General features: G+C 37.4%; 1 protein-coding gene and 1 long non-coding RNA gene across 10 annotated transcripts in view; one reads left to right on the plus strand and one right to left on the minus strand.

Annotated features, from left to right (window-relative positions):
- LOC101884691 (uncharacterized) overlaps nucleotides 1-18,158 on the plus strand; it is an 89,584-nt gene extending 71,426 nt beyond the window's left edge. The window contains exon 6 of the long non-coding RNA XR_012402044.1: nucleotides 17,178-18,158. This is a non-coding gene — a long non-coding RNA (uncharacterized lncRNA). The remainder of the gene's footprint in view (nucleotides 1-17,177) is intronic.
- The window catches only part of atp2b1a (ATPase plasma membrane Ca2+ transporting 1a), a 239,432-nt gene that overhangs the window by 2,792 nt on the left and 213,401 nt on the right, over nucleotides 1-23,239 (minus strand). For 5 of the 9 annotated variants that reach the window (NM_001044757.1, XM_073945710.1, XM_073945712.1 and 2 more), the window contains 18 exons: nucleotides 19,568-19,765; nucleotides 19,206-19,460; nucleotides 18,055-18,180; nucleotides 14,713-14,874; nucleotides 14,058-14,096; nucleotides 10,707-10,862; nucleotides 9,503-9,717; nucleotides 8,948-9,190; nucleotides 7,945-8,186; nucleotides 7,450-7,687; nucleotides 5,811-5,990; nucleotides 5,633-5,720; nucleotides 4,261-4,367; nucleotides 3,861-4,052; nucleotides 2,932-3,145; nucleotides 2,532-2,743; nucleotides 2,313-2,420; nucleotides 1,733-1,921 (listed from right to left, as the gene is read on the minus strand). In NM_001044757.1, coding sequence (NP_001038222.1) covers nucleotides 1,733-1,921; nucleotides 2,313-2,420; nucleotides 2,532-2,743; nucleotides 2,932-3,145; nucleotides 3,861-4,052; nucleotides 4,261-4,367; nucleotides 5,633-5,720; nucleotides 5,811-5,990; nucleotides 7,450-7,687; nucleotides 7,945-8,186; nucleotides 8,948-9,190; nucleotides 9,503-9,717; nucleotides 10,707-10,862; nucleotides 14,058-14,096; nucleotides 14,713-14,874; nucleotides 18,055-18,180; nucleotides 19,206-19,460; nucleotides 19,568-19,765 — 3,164 coding nt within the window. Of the gene's footprint in view, nucleotides 1-1,160; nucleotides 1,327-1,732; nucleotides 1,922-2,312; nucleotides 2,421-2,531; nucleotides 2,744-2,931; nucleotides 3,146-3,860; nucleotides 4,053-4,260; nucleotides 4,368-5,632; nucleotides 5,721-5,810; nucleotides 5,991-7,449; nucleotides 7,688-7,944; nucleotides 8,187-8,947; nucleotides 9,191-9,502; nucleotides 9,718-10,706; nucleotides 10,863-14,057; nucleotides 14,097-14,712; nucleotides 14,875-18,054; nucleotides 18,181-19,205; nucleotides 19,461-19,567; nucleotides 19,766-23,239 lie in introns of all 9 variants that reach the window. The other 4 variants (XM_073945708.1, XM_021474964.3, XM_009300256.5 and 1 more) reach the window with 2 other exon arrangements.

The following is a 23,239-nucleotide window of genomic DNA, read 5'->3' on the forward strand; positions in this document are numbered from 1 at the left end:
ACATAAGGTTAATATTTTTGGGCATGCGTGTTTTTTTGAAAGGGAAGGGATCGATCATAGATCATGTTGTGAAGTAGAGACGCAAAACTTTAAAGCAGCCAAGCAAGTTTAAGCTAACCAGCACAAGTAAATTCACAAACGGGCTAGAGACTGGACCCATGCAGAGCAGCACTACCTTGTGGTTCATTAGAGGTAAACCTTTGAGTATAGCCCATGACACATTTCACAGAATCTAAGAAGGAATATGCGGCAATCAGCGATTCAAACTCACTTTCCTAACGTCCAATATAAGTCATTGGCAGGAAAATCAAGACTACAATCAAAGACGGTTATGCAAAGTGCATTGAACAGAGAAAAAGGGGACTGTGGACAGCCAGGACCTGATGAAAGATGGAAATATTGATGTGGTTAGAATCGTGCCAAAAGACAAACAGATACAACATGATTCCACCAGCTGCAGACCTTCCCTGTAAAATAACAAAGTTACACCAAAAGAGACAGACAGAAAGAGAGAGAAAAAGAGAATGGTAGACCTGGCACCAAGTAACATGAGACAGAGTGTAAGGAGGAGGAAACTGTTGGGTACAGACAGTAACGCCAATGTCGTAGAATGAGCAAAAACTGACAGAAAAGGTGACGAACAGCAGAACTAGAGAAAGAGAAGAGGAAGTCATTTGCGTCTGAACTACAGAACAACATCCGATATCTCACTTGTCGATGCTACGGACACCCAGCATACTTACCGAGCCTGCACTTTTAAAAAAAGTCTCACCGAACTATACACAAGACCAATTTGGCACGATTGGTCGGGTTATCAGTGTGACCATGGGCGTATACTCAAAACATTTACGCGCAGAAGACTAGGAGCCTGGCGAGCAGGCGCAGGGCTGCAGACACACCAGACGGTATTAGACAACGACTCTTCGTCAGTGAGACCCAGCCAAAGCCATCAAACACAGACACAGATACTTCAACCTTAACACTTAAGATACACAGCCGTTAACATTGAGAAGCAATGTGGAAGATGTTTCGAGATACATTTCATTTCAAACAAGAGAGCGAGAGAGATAGAGAGAAAGAAGGACATTAGGAGAAGAATGAAGACCGTTAGGCGAGAGGAGGAAATGTTAATTGTCATGCACTAATAAACGCGCACTCACACCCGACAGTGGCAGAAGCGGTGTTGAAGGCAGTAGCAGGAGATAAGGCTACATGTGTAGGGCTAGAAACATTGGTTACATCGTGCTGTTGGCTGCCGCTGGAGGGCTGGCGCCTGACGGCCGCCTGAAAGGAAATTCCGCTCTGGAACGCACTCACTACATCCATCTGGAAGGAATCAGAGAGTGTGATAGGCCCAGAGAACGCACAGGAGAGAGAAAGACAGAGAGTCAGAGGAAGAAGAGAAGAGAGAAGAGGAGGGATAGAGGAAGAAGGGCACCCATATAAAGAAGACAGATCAGCTGAGAGAAAGAGAGAGAGAAAAGGCACTGAATTAAAAGAACCTGACCTGACATTTGCCTTTAGAATTGATCAGCTTATTGCTTTGACAAACTGAATTAATAAACCCTCTTCCACCAGTATAAGGTCAGCATAAGTAGTGGATCGATTGGAGGTAGTACTAACTCAAACCATAATCAGAGAAAAGGGAATTCGAAATTAGGTAAGGTGGACATTCAGGATCCTGAGCTTGGCCAGAGGGGAATGCGGAGTTGTGAGGTTTTCGAGAGGTTACCTGGGTCTGAATGCGGTTGAGGCCTCTAAACCAGAGGATCTGCCCCCTGCGGAGCTCTCGCTCGGCGTGGTCAATTTCATCAAGGTCTTCCAGCTCTTCCAACTCCTCATCCGGGATTTCCTCCTTCTGCGTTCCATGACCAGCAGTCTTCAGGAACGTCAGCCGGCTTGTGGGGATCGTGGAGATGACCTGAATGAAAGAGATAGATGGATATCAGGTTGCCATTCCAAATGGGAAAAAAAAACATTCTAGGAGTTCAGTCCGCTGCCACCAGGGGGCACTGCCGGATTGTTATTTGGCAAGTTTGGATTGGTGTATTGAGAGCTGGTTACAGGCATGAAGAAGTTGCTTTTTATACGATAGAGCAGGGGTGCCTAAACTCGGTCTTGGAGGGCCGGTGTCCTACATATTTTAGTTCCAACCCAAATTAAATACACTTCAACTAGCTAATCAAGCTCCTTCTAGGTATACTACAAACTTCCAGGCAGGTGTGTTGACCCAAGTTAGAGCTAAACTAAGCAGGAAACCTGCCCTCAAAGACCGAGGACATCCCTGATATGGCGGAACAGTCAATGCTTACCTGTCCCCAGAGTAGACATCCAAAGCCCAAGAAGATGCACCATAGCCACTGTTCAATGTTTAAACCAACACAGCTGAACGGCTTTCCTCCAAACTGCACGATCACAATCTAAGTAGTAAAAAAGGTCCATTTACTTTGAGTTTATTACGCTAGATCAAATTTAAAGTCTTAATTTGGTTATTGGGCTTCATGCAGAGATTTCTAAGGCTCCCTTTATACCTGAATAACGAATGTCCCAAAGACAATGGTGCAGAAGATCATATTGTTGAAAATGCCTTCAAAGACGTTTCGTTCTCCGTGGATCTTCCGTGCATTAATTTCATTGAACAGCTGCATCATCACAAAGGTGTTGAAGACGATCGTGTAATGCTCAGATGGGGGAGCGTGAAGATCGGCGTAACGTCCACTGTCAATGTTGAACATCTTCTCACCTGAGAGATTAATCGAAAGTACAAATATTAAAGCATTGAAAATAAAATTGTACAGAAGGATAATGCTTTTTGGCACTTTGGCATGCAGTTGATGGGTATTAAACCAAAGAAATGGTGCACAGAAACAAACATATCAAAATATCACACTCACACAAGTGCTTGATTTACTAATGTGCTGTTATTCTTACCAGCAAACAGTAGAGTAAAGATGATGATGAGCTGGTAGACAGCATGACCTAATATGTTTTTCATCATTGTCCTAGAGATGAGCGGTTTATTACGGCCATAAGGCTTCCTCAGCAGAAGAGATTCAGTGGGGGGTTCAGTGGCCAAGGCCAAAGAGGCAAGTGTGTCCATAATGAGATTTACCCATAACATCTGTACAGCTTTTAAAGGAGAGTCCTGGGAGAGACAGAGAGAGAGAGAGAGAGAGAAAAAACAGGAGGTGACTGTTCTGACCTCATTCCCTGTTGCCACCTTCATAACATTCAAGAACACCCTCTCATTTCTGCATTTGCATGAATCCTTTTTAGCTTTTTATGCACGTATTAGGAGAGGAAAATCTGCATAATGAATTTAAACATGAGAATACCGAGCTGAAAAAAATAACACGACAGCACTTTGTGAATGACAAGAGCTGGAATTCTGTTGGAGTTTTGAGTGCGCGGATATCGAGTTGGATTGCTCATGAGCAATATCCAGGGAAAATGATATACAAACCAAGCAGAACACCTGAGGCTTGAAGCCACGTCCTGGCTGCTGACAGCAATGCGAAGCGCAAATGTAATCCTCCCATTCATTATGCAATAATACAGGACCTCAACTGCAATCAACCTGACTATCATTCCATTTACCCGAAGAGAGCTGGCTCATTTTGGACTGGTGCTTTGCCTGTGGACAGTGATGCCAGACCCCATGCTGACTGCCTCCAAGTCTTCCTGCCTCAGACTAACAATTTCCAATCACTTCAGATAGGATGGGTAGCAATCAACTGCTCCCATTGACCACTGCGGTGCATCTGTTAAGTTGCAATCGTTTGCAAAGAGCTGCGCTATTTACCTTAACAGTTGCAGCCCTATTGTGCTTCATGGTAGAGGAGAGCTTTTTATAGACATACCTGTGTGATGCAAGCTCCAGTGAAGGCCACAATCACAGCCACCACGTTGACGGTGAGCTGGAACTGGAGGAATTTTGAAATGCTGTCGTAGACATTTCGCCCCCACATGACGGCCTTGACAATGCTGCTAAAGTTGTCATCAGTGAGGATAATGTCGGAGGCTTCTTTAGCCACGTCAGTGCCGGCTATACCCTGAGAATAAAAAAAACTCACAGTGTAAAAGCCATTCAGACTAAAATGCAATGTTAAAATAACCCACTTAATACAGCTTTTAGTTTTTTTTTGTTTGTTTGTTTTTACTGAGGACAAACAAATTAGGCTAAAAAATGAATTATTTTAGAAGTAATTCAAGTTTTCACTTGTTTCCTTTTCTGTAGCAACTGTAGTTGGACGCACATACCATGGCAAACCCAACATCGGCCTTTTTTAAGGCAGGGCCATCATTGGTGCCGTCTCCTGTTACTGCTACAACCTGTCTCTGCTCCACAACAGTGCTGTCAATTATTCCTGTAAGAAAAAACAATCAGTGTTGAGCTTGTTATTGAAAATAGTAACAAGTTATAGATACTAGTTACTTCATTAAAAAAGTAACTCAATTACTTTATCGATTACTTACACCAAAAAGAAAAGCATTACTGTTAAGACTATTTTTTTAGTTACTTTTCCAAAGAACATTTTTAATGCTCCAAAAGGCTTAATTTGTGCCAGGACACGCCGGATCCGGAACCTCTAAAATCTGACCCAGCACCTCATTTTACCAATCCCCCTACTCACCCGCCCTCCTCCACTGTCCGCTGTTCACTTTCATTTTGTTCCGCGACTAATCAACCCTCTTCACTTTCGTCCGCGACAACCAACCCCCGCCCCGGTTCTTAACATAGTATGCCGGATCCGTTACCCCCATCTGTTCCGGAATCTCGCGATTCACAAATTAAGCACTGATGCTTCCATTAAAGCCCAAATAGTGTCATTAAAGCGCTGCATGGAGAATACACTGTTGATCAACTTCACAGTACTTGTCAGTTATTTTTTAACACAAATTTTTCATACCAGCAGCACAAAAAACAAACAAAAAAAACACACAAGGTGATAAACCAGCTGAATAATATATTCAGAAACAAAAACAGCAAAAACTAAAGTTGCTTCAGCATTATAATAGATTGTTTTTAACCGTTAAACATGTTCCTTCAAAGCTCAAGTATGAAAACTAGCAACAATATACAACCATAAATTAAACCATAAACACTAAATCCTTATGAAACAAATAAATGAAAGTAATCCGAATTATTATTCAGAATCAATTTGATGAAACTCAGCACCAAAAAATTGCTATTATAGACTACAAATTTTATGCATTTTAAACCAAACCAAACAAAAACAAAAATCTATGTGCAATTTTTAAACTAACCACAAATTAAATGTGGTACATCAACAACTTATGGAAAGTAAGTTGTGTATATTCAAAGTGCAAAATCTGCTGTTGTATAACAGCTATAAAAATGTTTAACAAAAAAAAAAATTAGCCAAAATTGATCAACTTACCAAGAAATGGACAAATGCATCATATTGTAATGATAATGGAGTTACTATATTTAAAAAGTAATGCGTTACTTATTAGTTACCGTCAATAGTAAAGCCGTTACAATAACGCATTACTAGTAACATGCGTTAGTGTAACAACATTACTATGCCCAACACTGGTCATAATAAACAGCATGACGTTACATTACAGAGCAGAATTAGACTTTTAAAACAGAACTATTGGCTCATACCTTTAACTAGTGTATGCTTGTCTGTGGGCGAAGATCTCGCCAGGACCCGGAGTTTAGGCCATATTTTGTCTATCCGCTCTTGTTCGATCTGGAAAAAAAAACAATAAAAAACAGGATCGTATCATGAGCTTGTGTGTTTGTGTGAGAAGTCCTGCCATTAATAGATTGTGCCTCTCACCTCTCCCTTTTCATTACGGATGCGGCGGTTGAACTCTTTGCCCTCCAAGCAGAGGAAATCATCTCCTACCTGCAGGATGCCACATTTAGTTGCTATAGCTCGGGCAGTATTAAGGTTGTCCCCTGTGACCATGCGCACCGTGATTCCAGCACGCTGGCACTTTCTAATGGCATCAGGGACCTGAGCAGGAAAGAACAAGTGACCGTGACCGAGAGCTTATTACTTGTACATTGCATTGCATTTCACGCAAGAGAATAACAAGGAAATTTTGTGTACTTCTTCATTTTACTAGGGCTGCAAGTATAGTTGATCATTTATTAATTTGCTACATTTTTCTGTCTCAGAATATTTCGGATTGATAAACTTCAGAAAGATTATTAAGACACATTATAATTCATTACCTACAAAATTATTATTCCATATCCTCCTTTATGTTATTCTCCATAGATTTAGCAAATTAATAAAAATATAGTGAGTCTATCTATCTATCTATCTATCTATCTATCTATCTATCTATCTATCTATCTATCTATCTATCTATCTATCTATCTATCTATCTATCACCATCCCTCCATCTAACCACCCATCCCTCCATCTAACCATCAATGTATCTATCTATCCATCCATCCACCTACCTACCTACCTACCCATCTATCTATTTAACCATCCCTCCATCTAACCATCAATCAATCAATCCATCCATCCATCTACCTCTCTATCCAACCATTCCTCCATCTAACCATCCATCTAACCATCTATCTATCTATCTATCTATCTATCTATCTATCTATCTATCTATCTATCTATCTATCTATCTATCTATCTATCTATCTATCTATCTATCTATCTATCTATCCATCCATCCATCCAACCATCCCTCCATCTAACCATCCGTCCCTCCATCTAACCATCCATCCATCTATCCCTCCATCTAACCATCCATCCATCCCTCCATCTAACCATCCATCCATCCATCCAATCATCCCTCCATCTAACCATCCCTCCCTCCATCTAACCATCAATCCATCTATCTATACCTCCATCTAACCATCAATCCATCTATCTATCCATCCATCCATCCACCTACATACATACCTACCTACCTACCTATCCAACCATTCCTCCATCTAACCATCTATCCATCTATCCCTCCATCTAACCATCAATCCATCTATCCATCCATCCATCTATCTATCCCTCCATCAATCCATCTATCCATCCATCCATCCATCTACCTACATACCCACCAACCTACCTACCAACCATTAAATTGTGCTCCATATGTTTGACTTGCATATACATTAGTACTTCATTGGCAATGAAGCTAGCCACTAGTTTGTGAAGTTTGAAATCTTTAGCAAAACAGAAATATGCGTGACTTTCTAACTTAACCAAGCATTGAGGATAACAAGTCTCAAAGTTATGTCAAAACACATAACGGCACACCATGTTAAACCATATTCTTGAAATGCTTACTACTACTACACATTTGCACATCAGAGAGTTATGTCAATAGAAAAGTGCCATAAAGTGACGTCATTGCTGGACATTTTCCATGCACTATGCACACACGCAAATATAAGAAAGCAGCCAAAATTTTACAAAGCAATTTCTCTATTAAAACACCAACAGCATGTACCTCAGGCCTAACCGGATCTTCAATGCCCACGACACACACACAAGTGAGCCTGGTGAGGATATCGGCCTCATTATCCCAGTCTGGTTCTCCTTCAGAAGCAGGAAAGTCCCTGTAAGCCAGGCAGATGGTCCTCAGGCCCTCAGAGGCCATAGGTTCGATTACTCTCTTCACCATATCATCTCTGTCCCTGGGCCGGAAAACCTTCGCCTCACCCGTCGATGTCAGAATTTTAAAGCACCTGGATGAGAAAAGAGCAACAGATAACTAACAGCACAGAGAAACCAAGCCATCCCAATAATTTCCCCAGGGAAATCTATCAATAACGCAGCCTGGGGGGGTTTAGAGCGAGAGGTGACTCTTTTGATCTGTCATTCAAAGTTTGCTGACACTTCTTTAAAGGAAATGCTCGAATGCTTCAACGGTTACCTTTAAGATTCATAAGTGTCAAGCTATTAAAAAAAATGACCATTTATGACGGCATAGAGGATGACGTACTTCTTCAGCAGAATCTCTGAGGCTCCTTTGCTGAACATCCGGTAGCTTCCGTCATCATTCTTTAGCACGGTGCTCATGGATTTCCTGACGGAGTTGAAGGTGTAGACTTTGTAAAGCTTCTCTTCAGGGATTTCGTTGCGTACTGCTTGATAGTCTTTTTTCAAGTCCAAGGCAAAGCCCAGCAAGGCACATTCAGTTTTGTTGCCCACCTGACGATTCAGGCCTCCCTCCTTCTCAGGGGACTGAAAGAGAGAAGAGTTAAAAACTTACAAAAGATATAATTAAACATTTTGTGGAAGGCTTTCATATTTTTAATAATTTTAATCAAAGTTATTTAAATGCACAGTGGATTAAGGACTACAGTTTTGTCATTTCTATGAATTCTCCTGCAACTGTGTGTACTGCGGGACCTCCAAAAATGCCTGTGTTTTTGCATGGCACTTATGTTGTTGGGAACTACGATACAAAGGAGATTGAAGGAAGAGGCCAACAAAAAACATGTTTAAATTGAGAAAGGATTGAATTAATTTTGAAGTTTGGATTGCAATGAAACATATATTAAAGAAAAGATCCAGCAGAAATGAACAAATCTGTCATCACACTTACAAGCAAGCTTGTCCAGAGCCATGAAAATGGCTATCAATATTTAAAAAGGACATAATGCGCCATGTTGCAAGCTTGGGAGTTTTAATATAATTTTTTATACACTTTATAGCATTTATTAACATTTTGGATTGGCTTTAATGTTTTTTTTTTTATTTGAGACAAAACAGTTATTCTTTTAAAGTTTGGTTTTATTAAAGATCAGTTTTATTAAAGGTGTTTATTCAATTATTAAATTGATCAGTATTTATTAAAGATCAGTATAAATACTTTAATACTGATACTACTGGTGTAGTTTAAAGTGAGCAATTACAGAAGGGCATTGTGTAGTAACAGAAAGCTCATGACAATTATTTCATTTGAAAAGCTTTGCAGGCATAATGTTTGTTTAGGTTCTCACCATAATTTTGGTGGTGTAAGCACAGTTGACACTGATGCCCACTATAAGCAGGTCCATGGTGCTGGCAGGGACAACGTCAGGCTCAGGAACTTTCCTGTAGTGCTTGTCAGCAATAAAAACCTGAACTACTGTCATCCGATTCATAGTCAGAGTTCCTGTCTTATCTGAACAGATGGCTGTGGCATTGCCCATGGTTTCGCAGGCGTCAAGATGCCTCACTAAATTATTGTCCTTCATCATTTTCTGAAACACAGAAGCAAAGTGAAACAATTGGTTTGGGATAAGAGGCTGGTAGACAGACACACAAAACAATAAACAGCTTGAATGCAAGATTAAACAGGAATGTCCACTAATCCCCAATTAAACAACATCCAGAAGTGATGCTACTGTATGAGATGAGCGATAATTGCAGTAAAAAATATACATGAATGGAAATAGCAGATCATCTTCATTGGATCAACATATTGTTTGGCTCAACAAACAGGGCTCACTTCTAAGATAGAAGAAGTTAGTCATGAAAAATCGAAACATTAAAACAGAAAAGCGAAGTCATACTTTGACAGAGTAAGCCAATGAGATGGTAACAGCCAGCGGAAGACCCTCAGGAACGGCCACCACCAGTACGGTCACACCAATGATGAAAAACTTAACAAAGAACTGGATGTAGATGGGTATACATCCTGAATCCCAAGGAATCTTATCCACCCAGAAAGTGTCCACCACGAACAGCACCACCAAGATGATCACGGTGATGGCTGACATCAACAAACCTGCGAAAGGACACATACATTAGCACCTCTGGAGCCCACGCTAAATGCATCTGATGTCCCAGCAAAAACCATTACCAGTGTGAGATTGACTGTTAGCCCTCAAGACCTCAGCAAGCCATTTGACAAATGCAGCTTTGTGTCCTGTGCTGACATATTTCCTATTAAAACCCAACATTTTGAAGAGACATCCATTTTTTAATAGCCAAAAGGCTTTAGTAATGCCACAGCCATGAAGACTAGTCAATCACAAGAAGTACCAGGAGGCAGCAGGATTTTATTATTATAGAGAGAATCTGACTGGGTGAGAATCTGTGTAGTGCAGGATGAGTCATCATCAAGTTTTTCCCCCAAGTTGGAGGAAATAAATAGACCAAGTGATAATCCATTTATTACAGGGTTTCTGTGGGTTTCACCAAGTCAAATGCAAGACTTTAAGACCTTTTTAAGACCATGAAGAAGGAAAATCAAGACTTGTATAGGATTTATTTAATGGCCAAGCATCATCAAAAAACTAATTCTAATTAGTTATTTCTAATATTTTGTATTTCTTATATACTTTTAATAACCTGTCACAACTAGCAGACCCTAGCTAGACTGTTATAATATTAGTTATGAATATAGTTTGCCTAAACGTTTTATTGGGATGTATTGTTGGTGATTGGATATGTGTTGGATTGTTTGGGTGGCTTTATATACATTCATTCCTTCGGCTTAGGTCCTTATTTATCAGGGGTCACCACAGCGGAACGAACTGCCAACTATTCTAGCATACGTTTAACACAGCGGTTGCCCTTCCAGCTACAACCCAGTACTAGGAAATTTAGCTTTACATAAACAAGGAAAAATTAAGACCCATTTAAGGACAATATTTCAGTCAATTAAAGACTTTTTATTTAAATTTTTTGGAAATTTTAGACTTCAAGACCCTGCGGACACCCTGTATTAGGAGAACACTAGCGTACAGATGAGCTCTAAGTGACCATAATTACCTGCTTTTCCGATTTGGACCGCCAATTTGGTCAGCTTCCCTTGCAAAACCGATTTCTCTTTCTTTGGCAAGTTGGCTTTTCTCTTCTCCTCGCCATCAGCCCCTTCATCACTGTTTAGAGGCTGCATCTCCATTGCAGCCCCATCCTGGGCTTTTGCTAAAAAGAAAGGGAATGTAATAAAACAATGAACATGTGGTGGGCACAGGAATTCGAGTTCTAATAGATTTAAGTTTCCTCCTTCTGACCATAGGAAGCGTTTTCTAATTAAATTGTGCTTCCCACACAAATATAATTAAGCGACTAGATAAATTAATTAGAATGGTGTCCATAAATGCACAATGATTGTATTATAGTCATAGAAAACACATTGAATAGCCACATGCGAGCCCCACGTGACAGGGTATCCTAGGAGACGTGAAACCTGAGGTGTCCAGCCCATCACTTATCACTACAGGCTATAAAAGAAGACATGTCTGATCTCAAGGCCATCGCTCTGCGTGCTAAAAGTACAGCCTGCCAGTGAGGTGACATCACACAAACAAAGAACTCAGCATGCATGCAATCATACAGACAAGCACGCAGCAGGGCATCTCCGTCGATCTCTGCTCAAACGTGAGGCAGTCGGCTTGTGTGCAGGATTTAATGGGTGCGTGATGTGAGGTAATGCGACTGCGTCTGAAAATTAGCAGGGGGCGACGTGGAACTGCTATTCTACTTTGCAGTGTTGCCGCGCTCTGAGCACAGAGCCGTAATCCTCTGCTGGATTAGAGCTCATTTCTGGCAGGGCAAACTGTAGCCAGGGATTCAATAAACATACGTGCATGCTACTTTTAGAGTAAAGAAGTAAGGCTTCGGAACCCGTTTCAGACTGAATGTGGACTCTGTCCTGCTTGGGTATGTGATTTTAGATAATAAAAAAGACAATCTGAACTCTAGCTGTACACTAAACATTAGGGGTGAGTAGTATTTTTTAAAGGCATTAAGTCAAAATACAAAGGAACAACAATGCTGTGAAATATTAGCACATTGAATAATTTTCTTTTTTCAATTTAAATGTTTAAAAATAATAATTTGATGTCAAAGCTAAATTCTCCACACCAGGGATGTTCATAATAACAAATTCATCGTTAACCGAAAGGTACTGATTAACTGTATCAGTTAAACATTTATTTTATTTATTTATTTTAAATGGTATGCATAAATGTGCAACACATATTTGTTAACTCGCAGGACGGTAACACATGCAACCACAAGCGCCTACAGACATATTTTGCCAAAGAAGCAAAATGAAAGAAGAATATTGCTGGTCACAGTTTGACACAGACAAGTTGATGCCAAACCAGCGCTGATGCTGATGGCCTGTGTCCTGGAGCCGTGTCATAATCACTTCTGTTTATTTGCACAAATAGAGAAAGAAGCAGCAAAACAAAACTTTCTGAAATGTGAGCTGCTTTGGAAACAAGCTGGCCACAAGTACGAGCGTCAAGATTCCTTCCATCAGAGCGCACTCTGGCACCGCTCATAAACACAATAAATAGGCTATAATTTTGATGATTTAGTGTACAAACCAAGCTTTTTTTTCCATTTGGAAAATTACAGTTATTATTGGTGCTTATAAAATATCAATTCTTAAAATAGCCTACATAATCTGCGAATCAAACAAATCCAAAGATTTTCTTAATTGTTGAACTACTCACCAAACAGAGGCTTTCATTTTATAGGTTATAAAACATGTATGCAAATTATGCAATATCATATGCAAACAACAAAATTGTTATATCTTATAGCAGCTTATACTTTACAAAAAGTTAACATATGAGTCTTGTCATTGTCTTTTATCACACACAGTGTGCGCACATGAACCGAAAGTGAGAGAGGAAATAAAAGCACACAAGCTTTGAGGTAAAACCAGACGCTCAACACATAATTTTTAAAATAATGACGTCTATTAAAAATGTTGACAGAGGTTTATGATACAAGAATAACAGCAGAGCATTATTTGATGCATATTTTCCGTAGAACGATCGGAACGAGATTTGAGGCTGTTTTTATTTGACTGAGAAAAAAAAACATATGATGGGTGTTTTCATTTTGTAATCTAAAGTTGTCATTTAAGTAACAAATATTTAGGGCGTATTCAGGCCTATTTATTTTATTCTTTTTATTTAGTCTGTTGTTTTTTTCTATGCTGGTGGAAACACTGAATGTGTGTGTTGTTAATATGTTCGCATGTTAAAATAAATCAGTTCTTTAAAGAGCAATATTTAATGTTTCAGACACAAACTAGACACGGAAATTAAAAAATATATACATTTAATAATAATTAATATTAATCTAACCAGTTAACGGTTAATATTTGGTTATCAAGCGGCGGTTGTTATTTGGCCAAATTTAACCGAAATGAGCATCCTTACTCCACAAAAGACTATAGAATTCACAAGACGTGTCACTCTTATAGTTTTGAATAAGGAAAAGCGTAACGGTCTATATGCCGAATGAAGCCCCGCCTTCTAGTACAGAAGCCAATAAGCAATCGCTACAGACTGGCTGAGTCTCGGGAGGGGGCGCACAAACCAGACGTAAATTTCTGCAGATTTTGTGCGATTCAAACATTTAGAAATGAAACTAATGAGACAGTTGTAGTTTAATTCTACTGTTAATTCCTAATGTGAAATTTAACAGAATGCCCGAGTATACTGCCTGAGAGGCGTTTTAAATATGGCCACCGAGTGAAAAGACTTGACCTAAGGGGACTTTGACTCCACATAAAATAAGTAATGGTTTGAATTGTTAGAAATATTTAAATATTTAAATATATTTAAATATACATATACATATACATATATATATATATATATATATATATATATATATATATATATATATATATATATATATATATATATATATATATATATATATATATTTTTTTTTTAAGTAACTAATTCCTATTATTGCAAAGCTAGATTTTCAGCAGCAAGTTCTCCAGTTTTCACAAGATCCTTATTATTTGATGCAAATTTTATATTATTTTTAAATGTTGAAATAGCTGAATATAAGAATTCTTTAAATGATAAAGTCTGTTTTTGAATCATATATCATGTAAAATGCCTTTACTACTAACCTCAAAGTTTTGAAGGGTACTGCAATCCGCTAATTCATGCTAACGCGTCAACACTACACACCTGCACACTTCTTTGCACCCACACTAGTGTGGATAAGCTTTAATGAAGATCCAATAGCACTAATGGGTTAAGGCGATGGTTTTAATGCAGGCGGCAGCATGTAAGAGGGTGGCCTGCTAAGCCAATATGGTGTTCATTATGTCATTAAGTCAATAGGGTTACTCACCTTTCTTTCGGTTCTCCACAGAGCCATCCTGCTTTTTATCTGCAGAGAGAGTAAAAGAAAAGCCACATAACAAACACTCATTAATTTATTCATTATTCGCCATTATGCAAGCAACGGTTTTGGGGCGCACATTTAAACATATTTACAATTATGCAAATCTTCTCTTTGATTTAACAGAATGGGAAAAGGCCCTAGAATATTTACGAACAGATGTGTGCCAAGACCTCATGAGGCTTGCAAATCCACTGCATTGGCTAAAGCATGAATGCAAAATAATTTGTAATGAGGTGCACAGTCGCTGAACAGCAACTTGCGGCCCAACCTCTAAAAGTGCTGAAATATTCATGCATCTGCAGGCACTCATTTGGAGACCCAACACGTGAGCCACGGGCAGCAGAAATGCATTAAATGGCAGTTAGTTATTGGAGCGCAGAAGAAATCGTTAGAATTTTCTATGAGTCACTGCTTCAGACATTTTATACCAAACTGAAAAATAAAGCTATATTTAAAAAATATATATAAAAATCCAACAAAAGCAGGAACACAGCAACCTATTCAATCCATGTCTGCAGCTGCACGCTGAAAAGGCCACTGGTTGGTCTGTTTTATTTTCCGAGACGCATTAAAAAGACTTCAAATAACAGGCATGACTTACTTTTCTTCTCTTTCTTTCGCTCCTTTTCTTTTTTCTTCTCTTTCTCTTCCTCATCATCGTCGTCTTCTCCTGCCCCCAATAATGTGAAGATGATTCCAGTTTGGGAATTGACTCCGACAGCAGTGACCACGATTTTTCCAGAGCCCTCCATGACGTGTGTACCTGGACAAATCAATATGAGGAGAATAAGACCTGGACCAAACCCTTACCATTGATTTTCGTTGTCTGAGTGTTGATATTCACACAAGTTCCGCCATAGTCAGTAACAGATCAGTGACATTTTGTCCACAACGTAAGGGTGGAAGCCCTCACAGGTTTTATTGCATCTTAGGGTTGAGGAAGGGGTCCATGAAAAAAAAAAAACAGTAGACTCAACATGCTAACTCTTGGTCTTCTGGAGAAGTGCCCACTCAGGCTCACAAATCCCCCGTCATCTCCTCTGGGACACACACAGCAATGTCATTCTAGCAGAGGATCAACTGGCTTTCATTAAATGAGATTAGCAGAAGATGTGCAAAAGCCACGCTGAGAGGGAGCAGGTCCTGCATGACCAACATCTGACCTGATCTTCCAACTGGACTACAAACTTTTAAAAAAGGATTTCAACTTGAGCACTCATGTAACACAAATCATGGACAGCATTATTTGTTATATTTAATGCATTATTAAAAAGGGATGTTTCTTTCTGACAAACACAGGGCCAAGGAAGCCGAGGAGTCTATCATCGTTTATAGATCAATACCAACTTTTATGGGGTATATGCCGAAGCATGCTAATAGGACTTTTAATTTGCCATTAACCTGGGTTAAGCGCTTCCGGCGAATTGAATGCCAATGCAAAATCCGGTGCGTTTAAGGTCTGTTTTCTTTAAAAATCAGCGATCTCCACTAGCTGAGTGATATCCAATTTAAAGTGGGTCTCAGATTGTACAAGAAGCACTGCATTAAATTACATTTCCCCCGCCATGTCTTTATTTTATGAGCATTTGTTTTACCCCAGTATATTCAATGGAGCTTCTGCGTTAGCCTGCCGACTCTGACGGGCGCGTGCGAGTAAACGTCTTTTTGTCTCGTTTTACGCTTGAGCAACTAAATAAATGCTAAAGTTTATTTAACTGAATGTATTTTAATGACATTATAACATCGATGCTGTATAAGGAACCGTCTAAAATGAGAAAAAGTTCACAATAACAGGTCACCGGAAGTGTATCAGCATGGGAACAGCACTAGCTCGGCATATACCCTATTAGCCCTGTTAAGACTAGCCAAGAAAACTGTTGATCTCGATAACAGGAGATACCAAAATACAAATAAAATGAACTATTCTCATTTTAAACTATGGAGATCAAATCTACCATACACATTCCAAGAACTTTGTTTTGTTAATCATCAGTTTTCAAATCACTCAATCAATGCAGTTACTCTGGCATATCTTTTACAAGACAGATTAAGCTGCAACCAATCACTAAAGTACACTTACTCGTTAAACACGCTCTCAATTACACACTCAAACACTATGGGCATTTTAGTTTATTCAATTCACCAATACTGCATATCTTTGAACTGTGGGGGAAACCCATGCGAGCACAGGAGGAACAGGTAATCTCCACACAAAAAGACTTGGCACTTCTAGACTCAAACCAGTGACCTTTTAACTGCGAGGTAACAGTGCTAACCACTGAGCCACCATGCCACTGTTTTCAAATAACTACTTGCATTATGCTCCTCTTTCAATAAGCAGAATTAATAAAACAGAAATGCAATCTAATTACACACAAGTAAGGTCTTTCAAGACTAAGAAACTTCTTCCTACTCCAGCTGACCAAGCCAGTCAGGAGGTGTAACCTCTGTAGAAGTTAAAGTCCGCTTCTTCAAACTACTTCCAACAGGTTTTCTGCAGGTTTCACCAAGTCAAATGTAAGGCATGTTAAGACAATGAAGTATGAAAATTTAGACTTGTATAGGGCTAAACGCTTAGGATTTTTAATGGCCCACCAGAAAAAAAAATCTTAGTCATTTCTTGGCCACATACAGTATTTTAAATAACGTGTCAAAAGAAGCAGACCTTAGTTGTATACACACATTTTTGTTCAACATAACTTAAAAAAACTCTTTAAAAACGAAATGTTTGCCCAACAGACTACTTATAGTATACTATACAGTTATAATATTAGTTATCAGTAGTTTTGCTAAAAGTTTTATTGAGATGTGTTGTTGGTGGTTGGACGTGTTTTGGATTGATTGAGTAGCTTTACGAACAAAGGAAAATTAAGACCCGTTTAAAATTATTTAAGACCTACAAGACAATATTTCAGTCAATTTAAGACTTTAAGGCCTAAAATTGTGTTTTTAAAAATTTAAGACATTAAGACTTTAAGACCCCACAGATACCCTGTTCGAAGCATCACCCTTATTTCACAGAGTCAGAACACCATCAGTGAAGTTGGTCTTTCTTCTTTTCAACAGGGAAGAGGCAGTGTGAACTTTTACAACTACCTTTTTCATTCGAGAATCACCAGCTGCAGGAAAACCAACTCAACATTCTTCTTGCAGCATCTGGATGCTTATTCCATGACTAAAGGCAATGCAAGTATACAAACAAAACCTTTACCAAACATCGGTTTTAGGTTAAGCTGTTGACCCCCTGTTTCCAAAGTGCATTACATTAAGAAACAGTTTCCTCAGGACAGGCAGTACCTCCCTCTTACATTTCCAAAAATTTCATACTTTAGTTGTGATTTTTTAATTTCATCCATTCACCCTTACTTTGTGCTTACCAATGTACGTTTAATTGTGTAAGGTTAGAGTAATTATTCTATTTACAAAATAGTCAAGTTTAATAGCTTTTATTCAACGCTAGAGGCAAAGTCACTATCACAAGCCAAGCGCTATACAAATAAGCTTAAATTAAAATGAATTGGACATGCTCTAATGCATTAGTACTGCAGGAAAGTTATTTGCTATGGCCATCAAAATAACATTTCTTAGAGCTGATATTAAATTAAACTGAATATTTTTGCTAGTCAATTGGTTTATACAGTGACATCTGAAATACATATTTATTATGACTACCATTATACATTATATTTATTTATAAAAATTTGCCTTGCAGTTATGGTTGATTGTATCCAAGGCTGATTTACATGATAAAAAAAAAACAAGTAAAACAGTGTTGTTGTGAAATACTATTGTAATTAAAAACAAACTTACTCCTGTGACGGCAAAGCCAAATTTTACTACATGATCTACATAGTCTTTAAGCAATTATTGAAATTGGCTGATATGGTGCACGAGAAACATTTTGTATAAATGTTGTAAACTGTTGTGCATCTTCATGTCCCACCTGACAGCAGCATGGCATCTTTGTCCAATGATTTCTTGACATGATCAGACTCTCCGGTTAAAGAGCTCTCGTCTATTTTGAGGTCGTTGCCCTGGATGAGAATGCCGTCAGCGGGCAGGAGGTCGCCTGACGAATAAGACATCCAGTCACTATACACATTTCCATCAGCAGCATTTAAATTGCATAGCTATTTTACAGCGACTAGGGCTGGGCAATACGACAAAAATCTCATATCAGGATACAAGTCATCTCATATCCTGATAATGATACAGACCATTTTCAATGTGGTCATGTTATTGGCCCATGAAAATTTCCTGCTTGTTATCAAACTATTTCATAACTGTAACAAGAGGCATTTTTATATCATAATTTAATGTTAAATCATAACATTATTTATCAATATGTGGGGTTCTTGTAAGCTATAGTAATTAAAAATGTAAAACAGGAAATACGTTTGTGTTTACATCCCTCAAAATGGCCTATATAAAAATCACAATATAGTAATTATTCTGCAAATCAATTAATAGTTTCTATACATGTACTGTTTCCTGTTTTACATTTTAAAGTATAAACTTATATATAATATATAACTATATAATGTAGATCTAAAAAAAGATTGATTACAGGGCAAAAGATAAAATATTGCAAGCTAAAATTCAAAATGTAAACATTGTACTCTCAAGCTTGCAACTTTCTCGTTATTCGCTCTGCCTGCATCCCTGTGGAGGAGTTTAAGACTGGGTTTTTCCAAAGGGGCGAAAAAGTATTACCATAAACCTGTGTTTCCCAACCCTTTTCCTGAAGGCACACCAACACATTTGCAAACTCTTCCTAATCAAACACATCTGAATCAACTCATCAAAACAATAGAAGAGACTTTAAAACCTGATTTAATGGGTCAGATAAGAGAGATATCCAAAATATGTACTGTTGGTGTGCCTTTAGGAACAGGGTTGGGAAACACAGCCATAAACAATGTATTTTGCGACACCAAGAAATAAACAATATATGAAACTATATACTATTTCACCACACGTCATATTGCAAAGCCCTACTCGTTACCCAACCATCAAACTTGTACAGTTTAATTTCTTTTTTAAACATTATAATTCAAAAATCTCATTATCTTAAAAAGAAAATCTCAATCTTACCATATTTTATTTGTGCAATGTCCCCGACGACAATCTCGGCCACATGGATCTGAATGACTTGCCCTCCACGAACCACCGAAAACTTCTGCTCTTGTTCAATGCGGCTCTGTAAGCCACGGAACTGCTTCTCTTTACTCCAGTCATTAAACGCAGTCACGAGCACCACACAAACAACAGAAAGCAGGATAGCTGCACCTTCTATCCACCCTGTCTCTCCTTCTTCCTCAGGTTCTCCACCCGTTCCCTTCACACAATCTACACATACACAAACACGCACACAAAAAAAAAACTCAGCTCAGAACAACCTAAAACTGAGAGGATAAACAATAAATAAGGTAGAAGGAAATAAACAGGTTACTTACTTTTATCTCCTGCATCTGGAGGTTTATAAAAAGAAAGGCCTAAAGAAACTATTGCTGCCACTTCCAAAATAATCAATGTTACATCCTGCAATGCTTCCCATACTAACTGAAGAAAGGTTTTTGGCTTTTTCGGAGGTATAAAGTTCTGTCCAAATGCTGCTTTTCTTTTTTCAATATCTGAGGGCTGCCCACTTAAACCTGGAAGGAAAAAGGAAGTGAAAAGGCAACAATTAATCGTTCAATTATATACTGATTAGGACAAGAAATTACGTTTCATGCTATTGAATGCAATCTTTTTTTTTTTTTTTTTGATTAGAAAATCTATTATTTTCATCCAATGCAGCATTAAATGCAAGTCTGGACCACAAAACCAGTACTAAGTGGCGGAGGTACACTACTGTTCAAAAGTCGATTGGGGTCAGTAGGATTTTGAAATGTTTTTAAATAAGCTTCTCCTGCTCACCAAGGCTGCATTTATTTCATTAAAAATACAGTGTAAACTGTGAAATAATATTGCACTATAAAATAACTGTTCAAGAGTAGTTTATAATTTAACTGAATAATTGATTCTAGTGATTTTGAAGATGAATTTTCAGCTTCATTACTCCAGTCTTCAGAGACACATGATCCTTCAGAAATCACTCTAATATTATTATTATTATATCTGTTAATAGTAATAAAAACAATAATGACTGGAGTAATTATTTCATTAAAAAATACATATAATATGAAAGCAGTTATTTAAAATTGTAAAAAATATTTACCAATTTAACAATTTTTATACATTTCATAAATGCCGTCTTGATGAACACACACACAAGGCTGCATTTGTTTAATTCAAATACAGAACAAATTGTAAAATTGTTAAATGCTATAAAACAACTGTTCAAAAACAATTTATAATTTAACTGAATAATTTATTCCAGTGATTTTAAAGATGAATTTTCAGCTACATTTTGATCCTTCAGAAATTACTCTAATATTAATAATGACTATTATTATTATAATTATTAATGATAATAAAAGCAACACTGACTGGAGTAATAATTTCATTTGAAACTATATACAATAAGAAAGCAGTTATTTAAAATTATAGTAAATATAAAAAAAAATATATATATATATATATTTTTAATAAATGCCACCCTGATGGCAAAATTTAATTTTATGCCAATAATCATTGGAATATTAAGTGAAGATCATCTTCCATGAAGACATTTAGTAACTTTCCTTGCGTAAATATACCAAAAATATTTTTCTATTTGTTAAATGTACTTTAAAAGTGACTTTTTGAATATTCAGACATTTTTTGAATCCTCATATTTCAAATATCTAGGCCAAATTTATTGTCCTATCCTAACAAACCAATGCTAACCCCATTTATCATAGATTTCAATAAAAAATAAATAAATAAAAAAACCTGACCCTTATCACTGGTTTTGTGATTTTTGGTCAGAAATACAGTAAAACAACAATACCAATATTTTTTACATTTCACAAGAAGAAAGTACACTCACTGGATGACTCTAAAATCTACAAGGGTGTGTTACCTATATTCCCTTCTTAACAGGTCAAAAATCCAGTATGCCCTACGTTCAAGTGAAACATCATTGGTCTTTGTCAAACTTATCATTGGTTCGAACTGAAATAGGGAAGTAAGCCTTTAGTCATGCCGCCCCCTCATCCTGGATTACTCTTCAGTCTGAACCAAAAATGTCTGAGCTCATTCAGATTAAATCATTTTGCTCTACCCTTTACAACATACAATAGCAGTCTATTTCTCAATGTGTGTATTTTTAACATATTGTAATGTGGTGTAGCTGAAGAACTAAACTATTTTTATATTATGTTTACTCTTGATCTTGGTTTGTTATCTAGTTAATTATATATATATATATATATATATATATATATATATATATATATATATATATATATATTAGGCATGGGAAAAGTCAAGGTTTTAGGACAACAGTATCTTCGGCAGAAAAGATATCAAAATATGCCGTTTTAGATTGCAAAAAAAAAACATCTGCAGTTTTGAAACAAATGAAGAGAGCAGAAGTCAATGATGTATTTGAGTTATTTAGACTGGCATGTTTCCGAAATAAGTTAAATGTTTCTTAAAATAAAATATATCGTGTTCAAAGGGGATTTTTTTTATTTTATTTTTATCTAGAAATTTAAAAAAATACATATTTTAGAGCAGTAATTACAATACCGTGAAACAGTGATTTTTATCCAAGGTTATACCATCAGAATTTTATACCGCCCTATTTCTAATATATAAATAAAAATGTTTTCTATTTTAATTTATTTAGATCCTTAGATAAACGGAAACACCTGCATTAGTTTAAAATCGAAGTCTTTCATCATTATAAATGTCTTTCCTGTCACCTTTAAACCAACTGAAATTGAAAATGCTAATGAATTTAGAATCATAATGACCCTAAACTTCTAAATGTTGGTGATCATCATTATTTCTTCATGATATAAAATTATTTATCCAATTCTTTTACAATTTACACTAATAACTACTAAAGTAACAGTAATGCCCGTCTACAAATATCTGACAGAACTGGTACCCCATTTATTGCCTTATCTTTCCAGTTCTAAGCTAATATCGTGTTGACAAAAATAATTACATTTACACAAAGGCTTACACTGTTGTGTATTTAATTGATTACGAGCTATTAGCAAAGCTAATCCAATAATCCAGGCAGTACATAAACTACTAAGTGTGTGTGGGATTTTTAGATCCTAAGAGAAAAGTCAGTCCAAATGTCAAACTGACAGGACAAAAACAAACATTTTTGCCACTGTACGCTGTCATTCTCAGGAATAATTCAAATGCACTGGTTTAACAACAGTCCTCTGGTTTGCCCATTTGAATGACTCTCAATATTCAAAGAAGTCATGGTGTGTGCGTTCGGTTCACTCAAACCAGCCACATGTTAAGAGACAAAGACAGGACAGCTACATGTGGTGAATGAGCCGTGCTCATTGACGAAAAGCATGCATGTGTGTGCGTGAGTTTGTGCATCAGGATGAATGTGTATGTGTGACTGAACAGGATGCTTTGCCTGCCAGACCAGAGAGCAGCCTGGTCAGCAGAGCCTATTGTCATGACAACATCCTCCACATTACTCAGCAAAGCCATAGAGCCACTCGCTCCCATTGAGCTGAAGGTTTCACTGCATATAAACACTCATCACAAACAAATGGGCTAAAGAATTAAGCTGCTTTTGATCACTGTCTGAACATCTGCGCGGTCTACTAGGCCTGTCACAATTATCAATATATCGACATATTCTAAAAGACATGGACAGGACCTCAATTTTTGGTAATGCAATATATATCGCCCATACATAAAAATAAAACATTTCTACCAACATTTTTACTGATTAAACAACCTCTATCTCTATTGGCAGCACAGTGTCGATATGGTAAAAAAAAACAATAGTATTTACTATAAATTACTATAGAATATTTGTGTGTGTCTGGTAGCGGATATCGCAGCTTCTGTCATTATACTTTTTTTTTTTACCACTTTTTTGTTAACATTAATTATTATTTATTTGTTTATGATATACATTTTCAGGTTCTGATTCCAATGCTGAATTAATAAAATGACTATAATTAAATGAAATGGTCTTTGAAAGAAAGTGCTTG

This window comes from Danio rerio, chromosome 4, assembly GCF_049306965.1.
Source record: "Danio rerio strain Tuebingen ecotype United States chromosome 4, GRCz12tu, whole genome shotgun sequence".
NCBI lineage: Eukaryota > Metazoa > Chordata > Actinopteri > Cypriniformes > Danionidae > Danio > Danio rerio.